Below are 15,200 nucleotides of genomic sequence, written 5' to 3' on the forward strand. Positions count from 1 at the left end.
CAGTATTGTCTACACAGACTGGCAGCAGCTTCTCCAAGGTTGCAGGCAGGAATCTCTCTCAGCCTTATTTTGGAGATGCTGCCAGGGAGGGAACTTGGGACCTTCTGCTCTTCCCAGAGCAGCTCCATCCCCTGAGGGGAATATCTTACAGCAGAGATCCTCCACGTTGGGCCCCCAGATTTTCTTGGACTTCAACCCCCATAATCCCCAGGCCCAGTGGCCTTTGGCTGGGGATTATGGGAGTTGAAGTCCAAGAACATCTGGGGGCCCAACATGGAGGATCCCTGTCTTACAGTGCCCACATGTGGTCTCCCATTCAAATGCAACCAGGGCAGACCCTGCTTAGCTAAGGGGACAAGTCAGGTTTGCTACCACAAGACCAGCTCTCCTCTGCTCCGCCAAGGTGGCTGCCCGCACTCTAATAGCAACAGGGTTGCTATGGTTCCGTAATGAGGAGCTGGTGAGCGATTTTGATCCTCCCGCATCCCTAATCGGCTAATTGACCACAGCGTCCTCTCCTCTTGCTCATCTGACGCGGAGGCTGCCAGAGCACCCATCTCTCGGCGACTCCTTGCAACGCTCATGGCTTAGCCATTTGTGTTCTGCTTTCTGAGCTGGCTTGGCTGAAGGCATTCAGCAAGTAGAGGGTGCGTTTGTGGATCTGCTACGCTCCAGATATATTCTGTTGTGATTTTTACAACAACCCTGGGAGGTAGGACAGTGTTCCCATATTGCAGGCAGGGGAAGGGTGAGTCGACTTGCCTAAAGTTAGTGAGTCCTTACTTTAAAAGGCAAGATCTAAACGGGGGAATGTCCCAGCTGTACCTCTTAGCCAGTGACATACACCATCAGTCATGTTCTCTTTGGAACATAGGAAGCTGCTGTCTACCGAGTCAGAACATAGCTCAGTATTGTCTACCCGGACTGGCAGCGGCGTCTCCAAGGCTGCAGGCAAGAGTCTCTCTCAGCCCAGTCCTGGAGATGCTGCCAGGGAGGGAACTTGGAACCTAGATGCTCTTCCCAGAGCGGCCCCCATCCCCTTAGGAAAATATCTTGCCGTTCTCATATATGTAATTGATCTATCGATCAATCACATGTAAATACCCCCCGCCCTGTATAAAATCTCTGGGCGGTTTACACATTAAAACACAACAACAACAAAAACCTTAAATCATATACAACAAATTATAACAACAGTCAATAAAACTTTTAAATATTCTAAACGAAAAGCCTGATACAAAAGAGACGTTTTAAAAAGTTGATTAAAATCCACCGTAGATGAAGAGGTTCTGATTTAATTGGGAAGTGTGTTCCGGAGCTCAGGGCAACCCTAGAGAAGGCCCGGTTATGGGTGGCCACCCAACGGGCCGGTGATAGCCGCAGCCGGATCTTAAGAGTCGGCAGGGTTCATGAAGAAGAAGGTGCTCTCTTGAATACCCTGGGCCCAAGCTTTTCAGCTCTACAATATTTTGTTGGTTGGTTGGTTGGTTGGTTGGTTTAACACATTTCTATACTGCCCAAAACTTAAGTCTCTGGGGGGCGGGGTTCACAATAAAAACACCATCAAAACAAAATGTACACATTAAAACCATTTAAAACTTTAAAACAAGTTAAAAATATTAAAACTGTAAAACTGTTTTACTATTTCAAACTGTTTTAGACAGTATTGCCTACACTGACTGGCAGCGTCTCTCCAAGATTTCAGCCAGGGGTCTCTCCCAGCCGTACCTGGATATGCTGCCAGGGGTTGAACCTGGGACCTTCTGCACGCAAAGCCGATGCTCTTCTTTCACTGAGCTAGGCCCCGTCTCCACAAACAGGAAGCTGCCTGCCGCTGAGTCAGATCCTTGCTCCACATACTTCAGCATTGTCTACACTGACTGGCAGCAGCTTTTTCCAAAGTTCCAGGAAAAGGTCTTTCCCAGCCCTCCCTGGAGATGCTGCCAGGGTTTGAACTGGGGGACTTTCTGCCTGCAAAGCAGGTGTTCGAACACTGAGCTACCCCAAAGGTGGCATACACGGGCCTCCCATCCAGACACTGACCACACCCTGACCTGCTTAGGTCCAGCAAGGTGACCTATCATGTGCCCTTAGATCATGCTCTGGTACCAAAGAATTGAACAGAGCTCCCTGATACAGAAGGATGCCACTCTGGCCAGCCAAAATTTGGTCAGGGGACAAGTAAAACCCAATCACATTACATTTGATTCATAGAATGGCTTCTTGAGCAGCTGGCTGTAAAGCCCGGAGGAAATCATCCCAGTTGGTTGGGTGAAATCATCCCAGTGCAGAGAGCCAGGAGTGGACAGCTTGAGCACCGGGATGCCTGCAGGGTCTATCCATCATGGGAACTTTGCCCAGTGGGTTACAGAAGCATATGCTTTCCAGAGAGGACTCTAGGAAGATGCTTACAGTCTCCATGAGTGTGGGCCAGCTGGGATTCCTCGCGGGAGAGAGAAAGATACTCCATGCGTGCTCAGAGGTACTCTTGTTTTTTTAAGTCCAGTGCAGTGAGAACAACATTTGGAAAATGGTCTTCATTAACCAAAGGACAACTTAGACTGCAGTAAAGGTGCTCTCTTTGCCCTGGCCATCGCACAAAATGATGAATCGTGTTTGTTTGTTTGTTTGTTTGTTTGTTTGTTTGTTTAACATATTTTTATACTGCCCCAAACTTACGTCTCTGGGCAGTTTACAACAAAATAAAAACAAAAGTAAAATATTAGTTAAAAACCAAACCAAAACAAGAAATTTAAAACACAACAATTTAAAATTTCAAAACAATATTCTAAAAGCAACATTAAAACAGTCAAAACAATATCAATTAAAAGCCTGAGTGTGGTTAGAGTGTTGTCTCGGAATGGAGGGACCTGAGTTCAAATCCTCGCTCAGTAGGTGACCTTGGGACAGCTGCCGTCTCTCAGCCTAATCCGCCTCACAACGTCATTGAGGGGATTAAAGCAGGCATGAATGGCCTGCCTATTGGACTGTGGCCAAGCTACGGGCATCTTCAAATCTGCTTGCAGCTTCTATTGATCTAGGGGCCTTTCATAAGAACAGCCCTGCTGGATCAGGCCCAAGGACCATGAAGTCCAGTGACCTGCCTCGGAGAAGCCCACAGGCAAGACGTATGTGCATGCCCTCTCTCTCTCCTGCCGTTGCTCCCCTGCAACTGGTATTGAGAGGCATCGTGCCTCTGAGGCTGGAGGTGGCCTATAGCCATCCAGACTAGTAGCCACTGATAGACCTGTCCTCCATGGATTTGTCTAAGTCAAAGCCATCCAAGTTAGTGTCCATCACCACATCCTGCAGCAGAGAATTCCACAGATTAATGACATCAGTTTCATGGGACGACCCCTGGTTCTAGTCTTGTGAGAGAGGGAGAAAACTATCTGCCTATCCGCTTTCTCCATAGTAGTGCCAGGTCTGCATGAATTTGGCCCTTCTGCATATGTTGGACTACAACTCCCATCGTCCCTGACTATGGACTACTGTGGCTGGGGAGGCTGGGAGTTGTAGTCCAAAAAACCACCGGAGGGTCCGACTTGTGCAGCCCTCTCCCTAAGCCCCTCTTAAAGCCATCCAGGCTGGTGGCCATCGCCACATCCTGTGGCAGAGAATTCCACAGGTTAATTCTGTGCTGCATGGAAAAGTACTTCCCTTTTGCCAGTCCTAAATTCCCTGGAAATTTCATTTCTTTGGGACTGAGAGTCTCGGCCAGTGTGCTCACCCTCTTTCTGTGAGATGCTCACCTCCAGGTCAGAGGCCAGATCTGTCTCGGAGATGTGCTCTGTTGGCTGTGGCAGGAGGCATGATCTGTCTACCTTGCAGCTGCCCTCCTAATTGCCCCGAGGAAGGGCCCAGGCAGGGTGTTCCGGATGCTGTTTCTGCACATCTTAATTGGCCTTTCGCACCCAGAGGCGGAGAGTGCTGCCTGATGGCAACCATGCCCCCCTCCCTTGCCAGAATCCGGCCTTTCCCCTGCCCACCCATTGGCCTGCTAATTATGTTGATGTCTGTGTTAATTCTGTATTTTATTTTCTTTGCCCCATTTAATAACGGGGCAGGTCCGCACTGTATTTCCCGTACCACCCCCCGCCCCCAATGCTGGCTGGACCTTGTAACGGATATTCCGGCTCTCCTGCTCGGTGCCCAAGGGTACCAGCCAGACCACGTGGCCTCCAGGCTTCTCAATGAGCCACTGCTAATGAGTTGCCACTTACTTATTGGCAGAGCTGATACACCCAGGGCTCCAGGGGCAGAAGCGAGCAGAAAGCGTGCCGCTTCCCCATGCGAGGAAATAAATCATCCAGTTGTGCTGCTCGCATCGAGACCCAGGGCAGCCGCATAGGAATCGAATCTTCCCTCTATAATTCAAAGTGTGTGGTTCTAGGCTGCAGTTCTAGGGAAAGGCACTCTGTACATTCCCAGAGGCATTTTTCTTTAATATAATAGCGCTTTGTTTCCGTTTCATTCCAGAAGTGGCAGAGACAAGGGGGTTCAGCCTCTGTGCTCTGTCAAGTCACTCTATAAAGTCTAGGACCTCTGTAGTCCATAAAGTCATAAGAGGGGATTTAGAAGTCATAGGGACAGAGTCTGGGCGGGGGCGGGCGGGAGGGGAGACAGTTGTTTGGGGGCCCACTGCCTTGGCCCCCCCCGGCAAGTCACATGACTGACTCCCCCAGCCGCACAGCCGCCCGGACTTCCTTCAGTTGTATTCATCCTCCGAAACTGATGTGAGTGGCCACAGTAAGAAACAAAACACCAAGGCTCTGGAGATGGGGAGGCTCTAGAACAGGCCTGCTCAACTTAGGCCCCCCCCAGCTGCTCTTGGACTACAACTCCCACAATCCCCAGCCATAGTGGCCAATAGCCAGGGGTCATGGGAACAACCAGGTTGGGGGAGCAGAGGGGTGGCAAAGACTGTGATTAGGGGAGCGAGGATTTTGCTAGACCTTAAACACCTATAGAGGCAAATCAATTAATATATTCGTTTATTTCAGTGGCGTTCTTAGCCCTGGACTTCGGGGCCGACGTCCGGTGCCTCCACACCTCCTAGGGGCCCCCAAATCTGTCCTCGGTGGTGTGGTCGCCGCTGGTCTGCACTGCGCCGGGCAGCCTCGTGTGATTATGACTTGTGCCAGGTGCTTTCGAGACAGAGCGGGGATGAGAATATGTTAAGTTGCAGGCCGAAAGAATTCTGTCAATGCATAGCTCTGTGGCCAGATTTGGTTTTTTAAAGCCAGATTTTGGGTTACGGGCCATTTGATTCACGAGTATACCCCTGAGGTTCTGGCCAGTTGCATAACTGTGCCTGTTTTATATTCTTACATTCTTGTGAGTCCAGTTGCTGCTTGTGCCCTCACTAACCCATGGGTTAAACATACTGCGTGTGTCATGGTGTGTGTGTGTGTGTGTGTGTGTGTGCCCGCACGCATAGGGTGATGATGCTTAACTTGCAGTGGGGGGGGCTCCTTCGGGGGGGGAGGGGGGCTCAAAAGGCTTTTAGGTCCAGGCTCCAACATTACCTAGGTGCACCTCTGGTTTATTCACCTTATTGATGACGCTTGCTTGATGTTTCCAAATTTATTCGGAACATGGGCCAGATCCCTCTTAGAAGAGATTGCCTTCTTGGATTAGGCTCTACTTTCCAGTCTGATTTCCAGGCTGTTTTTCTCTTCCTGTCCAAGACCGCATGGCAGGACAAACTGGGGTGGAGAGAGAGCAGACAGGCCATCTGACGGGGCTATGTCCTTGCACCCCCTTGTGCACATGGCCTCACGCAGCCCACTTCCTGTCCAGGGAGGAAGTGAAGGGGTTGGCTGGGCTCCTGGGAGGCTGGAGGAGTCTCCTCCCTGCTTGGCTGCACTAGCTTCTGCTGCTTGTTCTGGGGTGGAGGAATGCATGAAGCTTCTTCAGCCAGAGACTTTTAAAATTCACTAATTCAGGCGATAGGACTATCATATTCTAAGCCTGTATTGTGTGCTGTGACGTTCCAGTCTGGTGGATGGGGGAGCAGGATTTTTTTTTGGGGGGGGACACCCGTTACCCCTGTTCCTGTTGCAGTGGAGATGCAAGAGTGGGAAAAGCTGGGAAGGGAGGGTGAACTCTGGATTATGAGCCCGAGGAGAGCCCTCTGGGGTGTGAGGTGGCCCGCCCTGCAAAGTGGGAAAACGAGACCGGGAAATAGCACGACCTTTGAGGAGAGAAGAGGTTGCAACCAGAAGGAGACGCAGCCTAAAAATACCTGCCGCGGGCACAGAAGGAGGATGGAGGGGGCGGATGATTCGTTAGTCAATGAGAAATGGCTCAACACAGCAATTTGAGTCTGGGCTGGAGGAAGAAAAGTAAGAATAATAATGAATCAAGAGAATGAGTTGCTGAGAAGTGTTCTGGGCACGCGGTCCTCTGTGAGTAATTCATGGAAAGGAATAAGAGACTAGCGAGGATGGGGGAACTTCTTTCTTTCTTTCTTTCTTTCTTTCTTTCTTTCTTTCTTTCCTTCCTCCTCTTCTCTCCCCTCCCCTCCTCTTTCTTTCTTATTCTCTTATTCTCTTCCTTTCTTTAGCATATTTCTATACCGCCTAAAACGCACGTCTCTGGCAGTTTACCATAAAACCCCGCAGTTTAAAAACCAAAGTTAAAAGATGAAAACTTAAAAACCATTTAAAACAATGATAGACTCCATAGATCTAATTAAAAGCCTGGGTGAATAAATGTGTCTTAACAGACCTTTTAAAAAGCTGTCAGAGATGGGGAGGCTCTGATTTCAACAGGGAGCGCATCTGAAAACCTCAGGGTGGCAATGGAGAAGGCCCGTCCCTGGGTAGCCACCAGACGAGCTGGTGGCAGCTGCAGACAGACCTCCCCAGATTATTTCAGTAGGTGTCATTTCAGTGACAGAGAAGGCATTCTCTTAAATAATTACCATACAATACTGCCAGGGGTCGTAATGCCTGTCTCTACAAATCAGTGGTGTGGTCGCATTGGGAATACTAGGCGCAGTCCTGATGACCACATTTCAAGACAGATATTGTAGAGTGGGTAATGCAGTTCCATTTCCATCCAGGGGAGGCGCTGTGTGATTAATATGGGTTTTTATCCTTGCTCAGCTTGGGCCCAACCGTGCACTACTACTACTACTACTAATAATAATAATAATACTGGGCCTTGGTTGTGCTTTGCAGAGGGCTGTGGCAAAGCTAAGGAGCAGGGAGCGCGGCAAGGACCCAGCGCTGTTCTTCCATGAGTGACGGTATCACAGAGAGCTCTGCCAGGCGCTGTGGCCTGGACTGACGTATCCAGGGCAGGGAGATGGATGGGGCTCTTGGGCGGCTTCCTGCAAAGGCAGCAGTGGTTAATGATGCCTTTCGTTTTTGAGAACGCCATGATTTTCTTGCTCCTCTGTTCCCACAAGCCGTATATCCCCCACTCTCTTTGCATTGGTGCCTGACTACTGAGGAAAATAGGAAGCTGCCATATACTGAGTCAGACCCTTGGTCCATCTAGCTCAGTATTGTCTACCCAGACTGGTAGCAGCTTCTCCAGGGTTTCAGGAAGGAGTCTTTCCCAGCTCTGCCTCCATGACAGGGCTGAGAGAGACTCCTGCCTGCAACCTTGGAGAAGCTGCTGCCAGTCTGGGTAGACAATACTGAGCTAGATGGACCAAGGGTCTGACTCAGTATATGGCAGCTTCCTATGTTCCTATGCTGCCAGGGATTGAACCTGGGACCTTAGTCATGCAAAGCAGATGCTCTATCACTGAACTATGGTGCCATCCCCAATTCTACATAGAAAGCTGCCATCTACGAAGTCAGACCATTGGTCTATCTAGCAGGATCCCAGTCATAAAACTGAAATTTTCCAACCCTGATGCTTTGCATTTGGAATTTGAAAAGCGGCCCACTTTGAAATGTGAAATTCTGCTCCACCCTTCACTGGAGATGGGTTATCAGAAAAGTTGATGTCTGACAATGGCTCTCCCTCTTTCAGCGTGACAATGAGTGCGGGCTCCATTGATCAGGAGCCATCACGCAAGCTGGCCTGCTGTGGGGTGCCCCTCATCACCGAGGACATGCAGTCGCTGGCTATCCGGACACTCTCGGGCACGGACATCAACAAACACTATGACCTCATCCGAGAGCTGGGCAAGGGAACGTATGGCAAGGTGGATCTTGTCTCCCACAAGAGCACAGGTGAGCTCAGCAGTGTCTCCTGTTGGTGGAAGGTCTCCTGTTGGTCTCCTGGGTCTACAGATCTCCTGAGTCTGCATCTGGTCCTCCGCAATATTGTTTCATTTTGCTCCCTTCCATTAGCATTATCCCTCACAGATGGGATTTGATTTAAAAACATAAGAATTGTCCTGCTGGGTCAGGCCCAAGGCCCTTCTAGTCCAGCATCCTGTTTCCCACACTGGCCCACCAGCTCCCTCTGGGAAGCCTATAGGCAAGAGATGAAGGCATGCCTCCTCTCTTGCAGTTGCTCTTTTTTTGACGTGCCAACGTGTCAGGTTTTAGATCCACGTTTCCATATTATCCTACAAATGTATGCCTGTTAGATAGATAAGAATTTTATTACTGTCTATTGACTGATGAAAGTTGATCTTTCTATTTCAGCAGGACTTCCCCTAATGCTGTTTATTTCTTTGTGATTGTTTTTATTTTTCTGCAGTTTTAGAGATTCTGCTTTACTCTGTTCTGTAAGCTGCCATGATTTAGGAAAAATGGTGGCATAGAAATGGAGGGGTGGATGGATGGATGGATGGATGGATATTTAGGTATGCTAAACATCCTAATGTATTTTTAGAAAACAAAACATGAATGGAATCTACCACAAATCGTATTCTGGTTGCCACCATCACTCCAACTTCAAGGTTGTAGTCTCTCGGACTGTCTCAGTATTCTCTTCCCTTCCACACCCTGTTCACAGGCACCAAGATGGCGCTGAAGTTTGTCAACAAGAACAAGACCAAGCTGAAGAACTTCCTGAGAGAGTTCAGTATCACCAATACGCTTTCCTCCAGCCCCTTCATCATCAAGGTCTTTGACGTGGTCTTTGAGACAGAGGACTGCTATGTCTTTGCCCAGGAATATGCCCCTGGCGGAGACCTCTTCGACATCATTCCTCCACAGGTAACCAGTCCGTAATTGGATCCTCTTCAGCTGTTTAGGCCCCTCGGTCTCCATTCTGTAAGGAATGCAAAGGTTTCTTATCCATCTATTTATCCATCCATCCATCTATCACATATTTATACCGCCTGATATAGACCTCTATAGGTGGTGTACAAAGTAATGGATATAAAACAATATAAAACAGTTAAGATTCACAAAACAAGTAAAAACAATCTCAAAAGGTACAAACATTAAACATTTTTAAAATTTCAGTCAAAAGCCTGGAAAACAGTAGGTCTTGAGGTTCTTCCTAAAAGCAGGCAGAGAAGGACATGCTCTTATTTCAAGAAGGAGCATATTCCAGAGTTCCGGGGCAGCCACAGAGAAGGCCTGGTTCGAGTTGCCACTAAACGAGCTGGCGGCAATCGTAACTGGACATCTCCAGATGCGCTTAATTGGTGACAGGGGTGGGGGTGAGGAGTTTCAGGAAACATTGTTCCTTAATGTTTCCTGAACCTCCAAAAGGTCATCCAGATGCCACCAAACAGACAACTGAACATACAACAGGTTCATGAAGATTAGTGATCAGGTTCCCCCATTTTTCCAATGAGACTGCCCAAAATTCCTGTTGCCACATCCAGGGGTCTCAAACTGTGGCCCTCCAACTGTTGTTGGACTACAACTCCCATCATCCCCATACACAGTGGCCAGTAGCCGTGGATGATGAAATTCTAGGCGTTGGTGTCTGGTGGTGGTGGGCGCGGGAGTGGGGGGTGGAGCAGAAGGTGGAGAATTCCTTTAGTGCCCAGTAAAAGTCCTCGCTGCCTGGCATCCCACGAGGGCAACCATTGTAGGATGCAGAGAAGGTTTTTTGCCACTTGGCCCCCTCAAGTGACCACTGCGCATGCACATTGAGTGTGGTTCCTCAAGTGGCTGAACCCTCCTTCATTGTGTTTATCTCCCCCTGCAGGTGGGACTACCAGAGGACATGGTAAAACGCTGTGTCCAGCAGCTGGGTTTAGCGCTCGACTACATGCACAGCAAAAACCTAGTTCACCGGGACATCAAGCCAGAAAACGTGCTCCTTTTTGACCGCGACTGCCGGCGCGTCAAGCTGGCCGACTTCGGCATGACCCGCAAGGTGGGCTGCCGGGTGAAGCGCATCAGCGGGACCATCCCCTACACAGCGCCCGAAGTGTGCCAAGCCGGCCGGGCGGAGGGCTTCACCGTGGACACCAGCATTGATGTCTGGGCCTTTGGGGTGCTCATTTTCTGCGTGCTGACGGGCAACTTCCCCTGGGAGGCAGCCTCCGCCTCGGACACCTTCTTCGAGGAGTTTGTGAGGTGGCAAAAGGGGCGCCTGGCGGGCTTGCCCTCTCAGTGGCGTCGTTTTACGGACAATGCATTGCGCATGTTCCAGCGCTTGCTGGCCCTCGACCCGGAGAAACGTTGCCCCGTGAAGGAGGTCTTCTTCTTTATCAAATACGACCTGATGTCGGAGGTGCGTCGCCGTCCTTCTTACCGTTCCCGCAAGCACACCGGAGACAAGCTCTCTGCCGGCCCTCACCGCCACGAGACGCCCAGCTCCTGCACCCCAACTCCGCTCAAGAGGACCATCCTGACGGAAGGCAGCGTCTCCCGGCTGTCTGCCTCAGATTCCGGCCTTGCCTCCCCGGCGGGAGGGAACAGAACTGACGGGCGTCAGGACAAAGGCAAGGGCCAAATGGTGCTGGCCACAGCCATCGAGATCTGCGTCTGACCAGGGCGTGGCAGGCCCCCTCAGTGCCTCACAGCCTGCCATTGAGACGTCAGCACTGCAGCGTCCTCTCCTGCGCCAGGATGAGGTGCGTGCCGAGAATCCTTTTCTCTGGAAAGGGCCCGGGGTCCTCGTTTTTCAAAGAAAAAAAGCAAAACACCGTGACGTCAAAGACGATTCACATTGTACTCCACTGTTAACCCTAAGGATGCAGTAGGTATCGTGTTGATGCATTCGATGAAGACCTTCCTCACACGGGGACTGGGAGCCAGGAGCTGAGCTGAGGGACTTGATTGGCTGGCCACTGGCAGGGACGACGGAACGCGGCGTGACAAGGGTGGGTGGGGCATTTGGCGAACTCACTCCGCAATTCTGAAGGCCGGAAGGACTGCTCTTGCCAGAAAGTTGGGCCTTCTTTTTGCCAGCGGGGGGGTGGGAGTAGATTTCGGATGGTTTCTATTTTGAGGGGGAGGGAGGGGGAACCATTGCCAAGAAATAATAATAATGACAAGCGGGGTATACATTGGGGAGGTTGAAGGAGAGAGACGTGGGTCAGAGCAGCCTTATGGGGTCTCCTTCCTTCGCAGGATTGGCGGGCTTACTGGGCTATATAGGGCAGATGCTGGACACGGAGGCTAGCGCTGGTTCCTTGGTTCATTTGGATCCCTCCAAAGGCAGCAAGTGGGGCTTGATGCTGAGTGTTGCCTCTAAGGCTCACCTGGTTGACTGTGCCCAGCTCAAGTGCCTGGCACCTCTTGGCCGCGGAGGCAACTCCTCAGAGATGAGGCCAATGACCTCAGAACACCGGGAGAGATCAAAACCGTCAGGGAGGCCTCATGTCCGGTTAGCGTTGACCCTCGCTCTGATTTCAGTGGGGTGGGGTGGGGTTGGACTCTGGGCCGTGTTCATAGTACAGTGGGGCTGAGGTGGCCTGGCCACCTTCTGGGATGGTTCACATTAGCTACTGGGTTTAGAAGGGTGCGGGGACATAATTTGGCTAAAATTGGGGGGAGTCCGGATGCGGGCCTGTGGATACCTTTTCTCTCTATAGTTTGGGTGCAGGTGCTGAAGTGCGGAAGGGGAATGCTGGCCTGAAGTGGCCAATGGCATCCTCTCTTCCTTGGGAAAGGTAGTGTGGCGTAGTAGCGCTTCTGAGTAGTACCACCCCCGTGCGGCTGAAGGCCAGAGGAGCGCTGGGATCCCTCAGTGCTGCCGCCAGGGAAGCTATTGGTGCCACCGATGTAGCAAGTGTCTCCCATGTCGTGTGTGTGCACGTGTGTGTCCGTGTCTTCTGTGGTTGTCTGGTCAGCTGTCGCTGTCTGCTGTGTGGCCATCATCCCTCAGGAAAGAGAGACGTCCGCTTGCTCCTGCGGCTGAATGACAGGGCAGGTCACTCAGGCCTAGCTGCGAGGAGGGCCGAGAGGCAGCCATTTTGTGTGGGAACTTTGGTCATAACAGAGAACCTGTATGGCGTGGTGTGTGTGTGTGTGAGGGGGAACTTCTGGCGGGAGCACTAGTTCCGCGGGGGCCCCATGACTCAGACCGTCCTGGCTGGCTGAAAAAAACAGACGAAGTTTAAGGAGTTAGCATCCTGGGTAGCCAAAATCTAAGCGGTACCCTCTGCCTAAAGGGCACTCTCAGTGGTCTGACACCAAGGGCTCATTTCATACAACTGTATCTGCTTTTTTTGACCCGCTTGGGGGTTGTGGCACTCCACAAGGACTGTCTCTTGCGGGGGGTGGGGAGTATGGGTGAGGGAAAGCCGTTCTGCCCTTTTTTAGAGCTAACCCAGTATGACAGCCCAACTGGGCTGATAAACTACAGTGGGTCCTGGTGGTAAGATAGTCCGGCAGCTGGTTAACTGTCAAGGCGCTGGTATCCGGGCCAGTGGGAGCACAGCATCAGCCCCGATAGTGAGAAAGCCAGGCCACGCACCCCAGAGTCAGGGCTACTGCCCTTGAGGCAAGTTGCAGGCAGAAGAGATTATGTAGAGAGGTTCGCTTTCCATTAAACCAGGGCTCAGGAGGCACCGTGAGGAATTTTTCTACCCTCACAAAAGGCTCGTACCAATGAGACCCCCTCCAGCAGTCACCAAGGGCTTAGACCACTACTGACCTCCCTTCGCTGTTGACTTGATCCACGTTGACCTGTGGGAAGGCCCTTCTCCTGTGAGGCATCAGCAGTCACCCCTTGAGCGCCGCTGCTTTGGGGGGCGTTCACCAAGAGGAAGGCGGCCATCTTGTGAGGCCAAGTTGGTCCTGTCTTGTCCCTTTGCCCACTTGTTCTCCACTTCCGTGCCCCTGCACAGGAGAATGTGGAAATGGACAGAGAAACCCAACTCATGTCCTTCATAATCATGGGCAGCACTGTCATCTCTCCTCCATACCAGTCCGTGGAGACACCAGGGGTGTGCGTGCGTGTGTTGTGTATGTTTGTGTTGAACCCAGCTCCTCCCTAAAGGCTCCATCCTTTCAGCACAAAGGGCTATAATGCTATTTCTGAAGCAACAGCAGTTTACAAAAAAGCATTTTTTTAAAAAAGAGCGTAAATAAATAAATAAGGCCGACACGAGGCGGCCTGCCTGCCCTCTCTCCCTTCCCGCCTTTCCCAACTGGAGAAAGGAAGGTGGTAATCCATCCCCACAAGGGAGCTGGTTCTTTACAGAGTGTGTGTGTGTGTGTGTGTGTGTGTGTGTGTGTGTGTGTGTGTGTGTGTGAGAGAGAGAGAGAGAGAGAGAGAGAGAGAGAGAGTGTGTGTGTGTGTGTGTGTGTGTGAGAGAGAGAGAGAGAGAGAGAGAGGGGGGCAAGGGTGTGTTGACATTCATGCACACCCTTGCCAAACGCATCGAGCCCCGTTGTCTGTACGTGTCGGAGTTTGACCGTGCACAACCTGCCGACCGCATCACCATCAAACGGGATTCTTATGAGGTGTGGGGGTGGAGGGGAAGTGTGAGGGACACCAACTAACTGCCTTCTCTGATGCCCTAGCCCTCCTTTTTCGGGGGGCACCACGTATCCCGGCCTTGGTTGGCGCGACCCGACAGATCCCCCGTCTCGCGCACCTCTTCACATGTCCGTTTCCGCTTATTGATCCGTCTGTCGTGACAGTCCGCGTCTCGAGTCTTCTGGGGAGAACGCAGCCGTTCTGCTCCCCTCCCTCTCGGCAGTGTCCCGTGGCCTCGTGCATGGGAGTGCAGCCGACACTAGATCTTTTTTTTAGAAATAGGCGTTGCACAGATTTTAGGTATTAGCCGCAATTTCTCCTTTTTGCCTTAGGTCCAAACTGTCCTTGATCTTTTGTGCAATAATGTAGATAAGCATTAAGAACATCTAGACCCGTTTTGTTTTTCTTAAATTTTCAGGTGTTTTGTGGGGGCGGGGGAGGAATTGAGGGGGAAGGGGGGTGTTGGAGGGTCGGGGGGCCTCTGGGGGCACGCGTGTGTGAGCTGTTTTCCATTATCCTTGTTCTTGTTCATGGTTGTTTCCCCCCTTCTGTTGGCTGTCCACTTTTGGACGCCCTTTCCTCACAAGAGGTTTTTTCGTGTTTAAACATACGTTACCTCAGTTTCTGTCACTGTTGAGAAGAAACACCTTTTTTAAAATTTAAAAACAGAACATAAAAATTGTAACAAGTAATTTTGAAAAAAGCAAACAAAAAAAATCTCGAATGGAAGTTGGGTATCTTATGGAAGATAAGGCTTTTTTTTTCCCTTCAAGAAAAAATATATGGTATTTTCCTGTGTAGCATCGAGGCAGTGAAGCTTTTCCAAACTAGTGACTGTGGTGATTCTCCCTCTCAATTTGGGAGAAAGAAGGTGTATTTGAAGATGGACTAAACCAAGACTATCAGCTTGGGTAGAGTATCGCTGATTCTCTGCCATAATTAGAAGGATAATATATTCCAAGGAGCAATGGTCTAATGTCCTTTTAACAACAACAAAAACAACAACAAATATTTATATACCGCTTTTCAACAAATGTTTCTAAAGCGGTTTACATAAATAAATAAGATGGCTCCCTCCCTTTTCCCAAAGGGTTCACAATCTAAAAAGAATCATAAGATAGACACCAGCAACAGCCACTGGAGGGATGTTGTGCTGGGGATGGAGAGGGCAAGTTACTCTTCCCCTGCTAAATAAAGAAAATCACCATGTTAAAAAGGTGCCTCTTTGCCCAGTTAGCAGCAGTTAAGGGACCGAAAGCTGGGCTGGAATTCATCAGGTGTAGTTTCCCCGCCACTGCAAGCAGAATATCTTCACCTGTGGAACATTCTGACCTCACAGCCTCTTTTAAGGGACAGAAGTCATATTCCTTTTTGGCAAACAGTTACCCTGT

At 50.5% G+C, this 15,200-nt stretch overlaps 1 protein-coding gene across 3 annotated transcripts in view; it reads left to right on the forward strand.

Annotated features, from left to right (window-relative positions):
* Positions 1 to 14,194, forward strand: part of SBK1 (SH3 domain binding kinase 1) — a 58,093-nt gene extending 43,899 nt beyond the window's left edge. For all 3 annotated transcript variants that reach the window (XM_053277187.1, XM_053277189.1, XM_053277188.1), the window contains exons 2-4: positions 7,993 to 8,195; positions 8,929 to 9,131; positions 10,081 to 14,194. In XM_053277187.1, coding sequence (XP_053133162.1) covers positions 7,993 to 8,195; positions 8,929 to 9,131; positions 10,081 to 10,869 — 1,195 coding nt within the window. In that variant the 3' untranslated portion in view covers positions 10,870 to 14,194. The remainder of the gene's footprint in view (positions 1 to 7,992; positions 8,196 to 8,928; positions 9,132 to 10,080) is intronic.
* The last annotated feature ends 1,006 nt before the right edge of the window (positions 14,195 to 15,200 follow it).

Source organism: Hemicordylus capensis, chromosome 13, assembly GCF_027244095.1.
Source record: "Hemicordylus capensis ecotype Gifberg chromosome 13, rHemCap1.1.pri, whole genome shotgun sequence".
NCBI lineage: Eukaryota > Metazoa > Chordata > Lepidosauria > Squamata > Cordylidae > Hemicordylus > Hemicordylus capensis.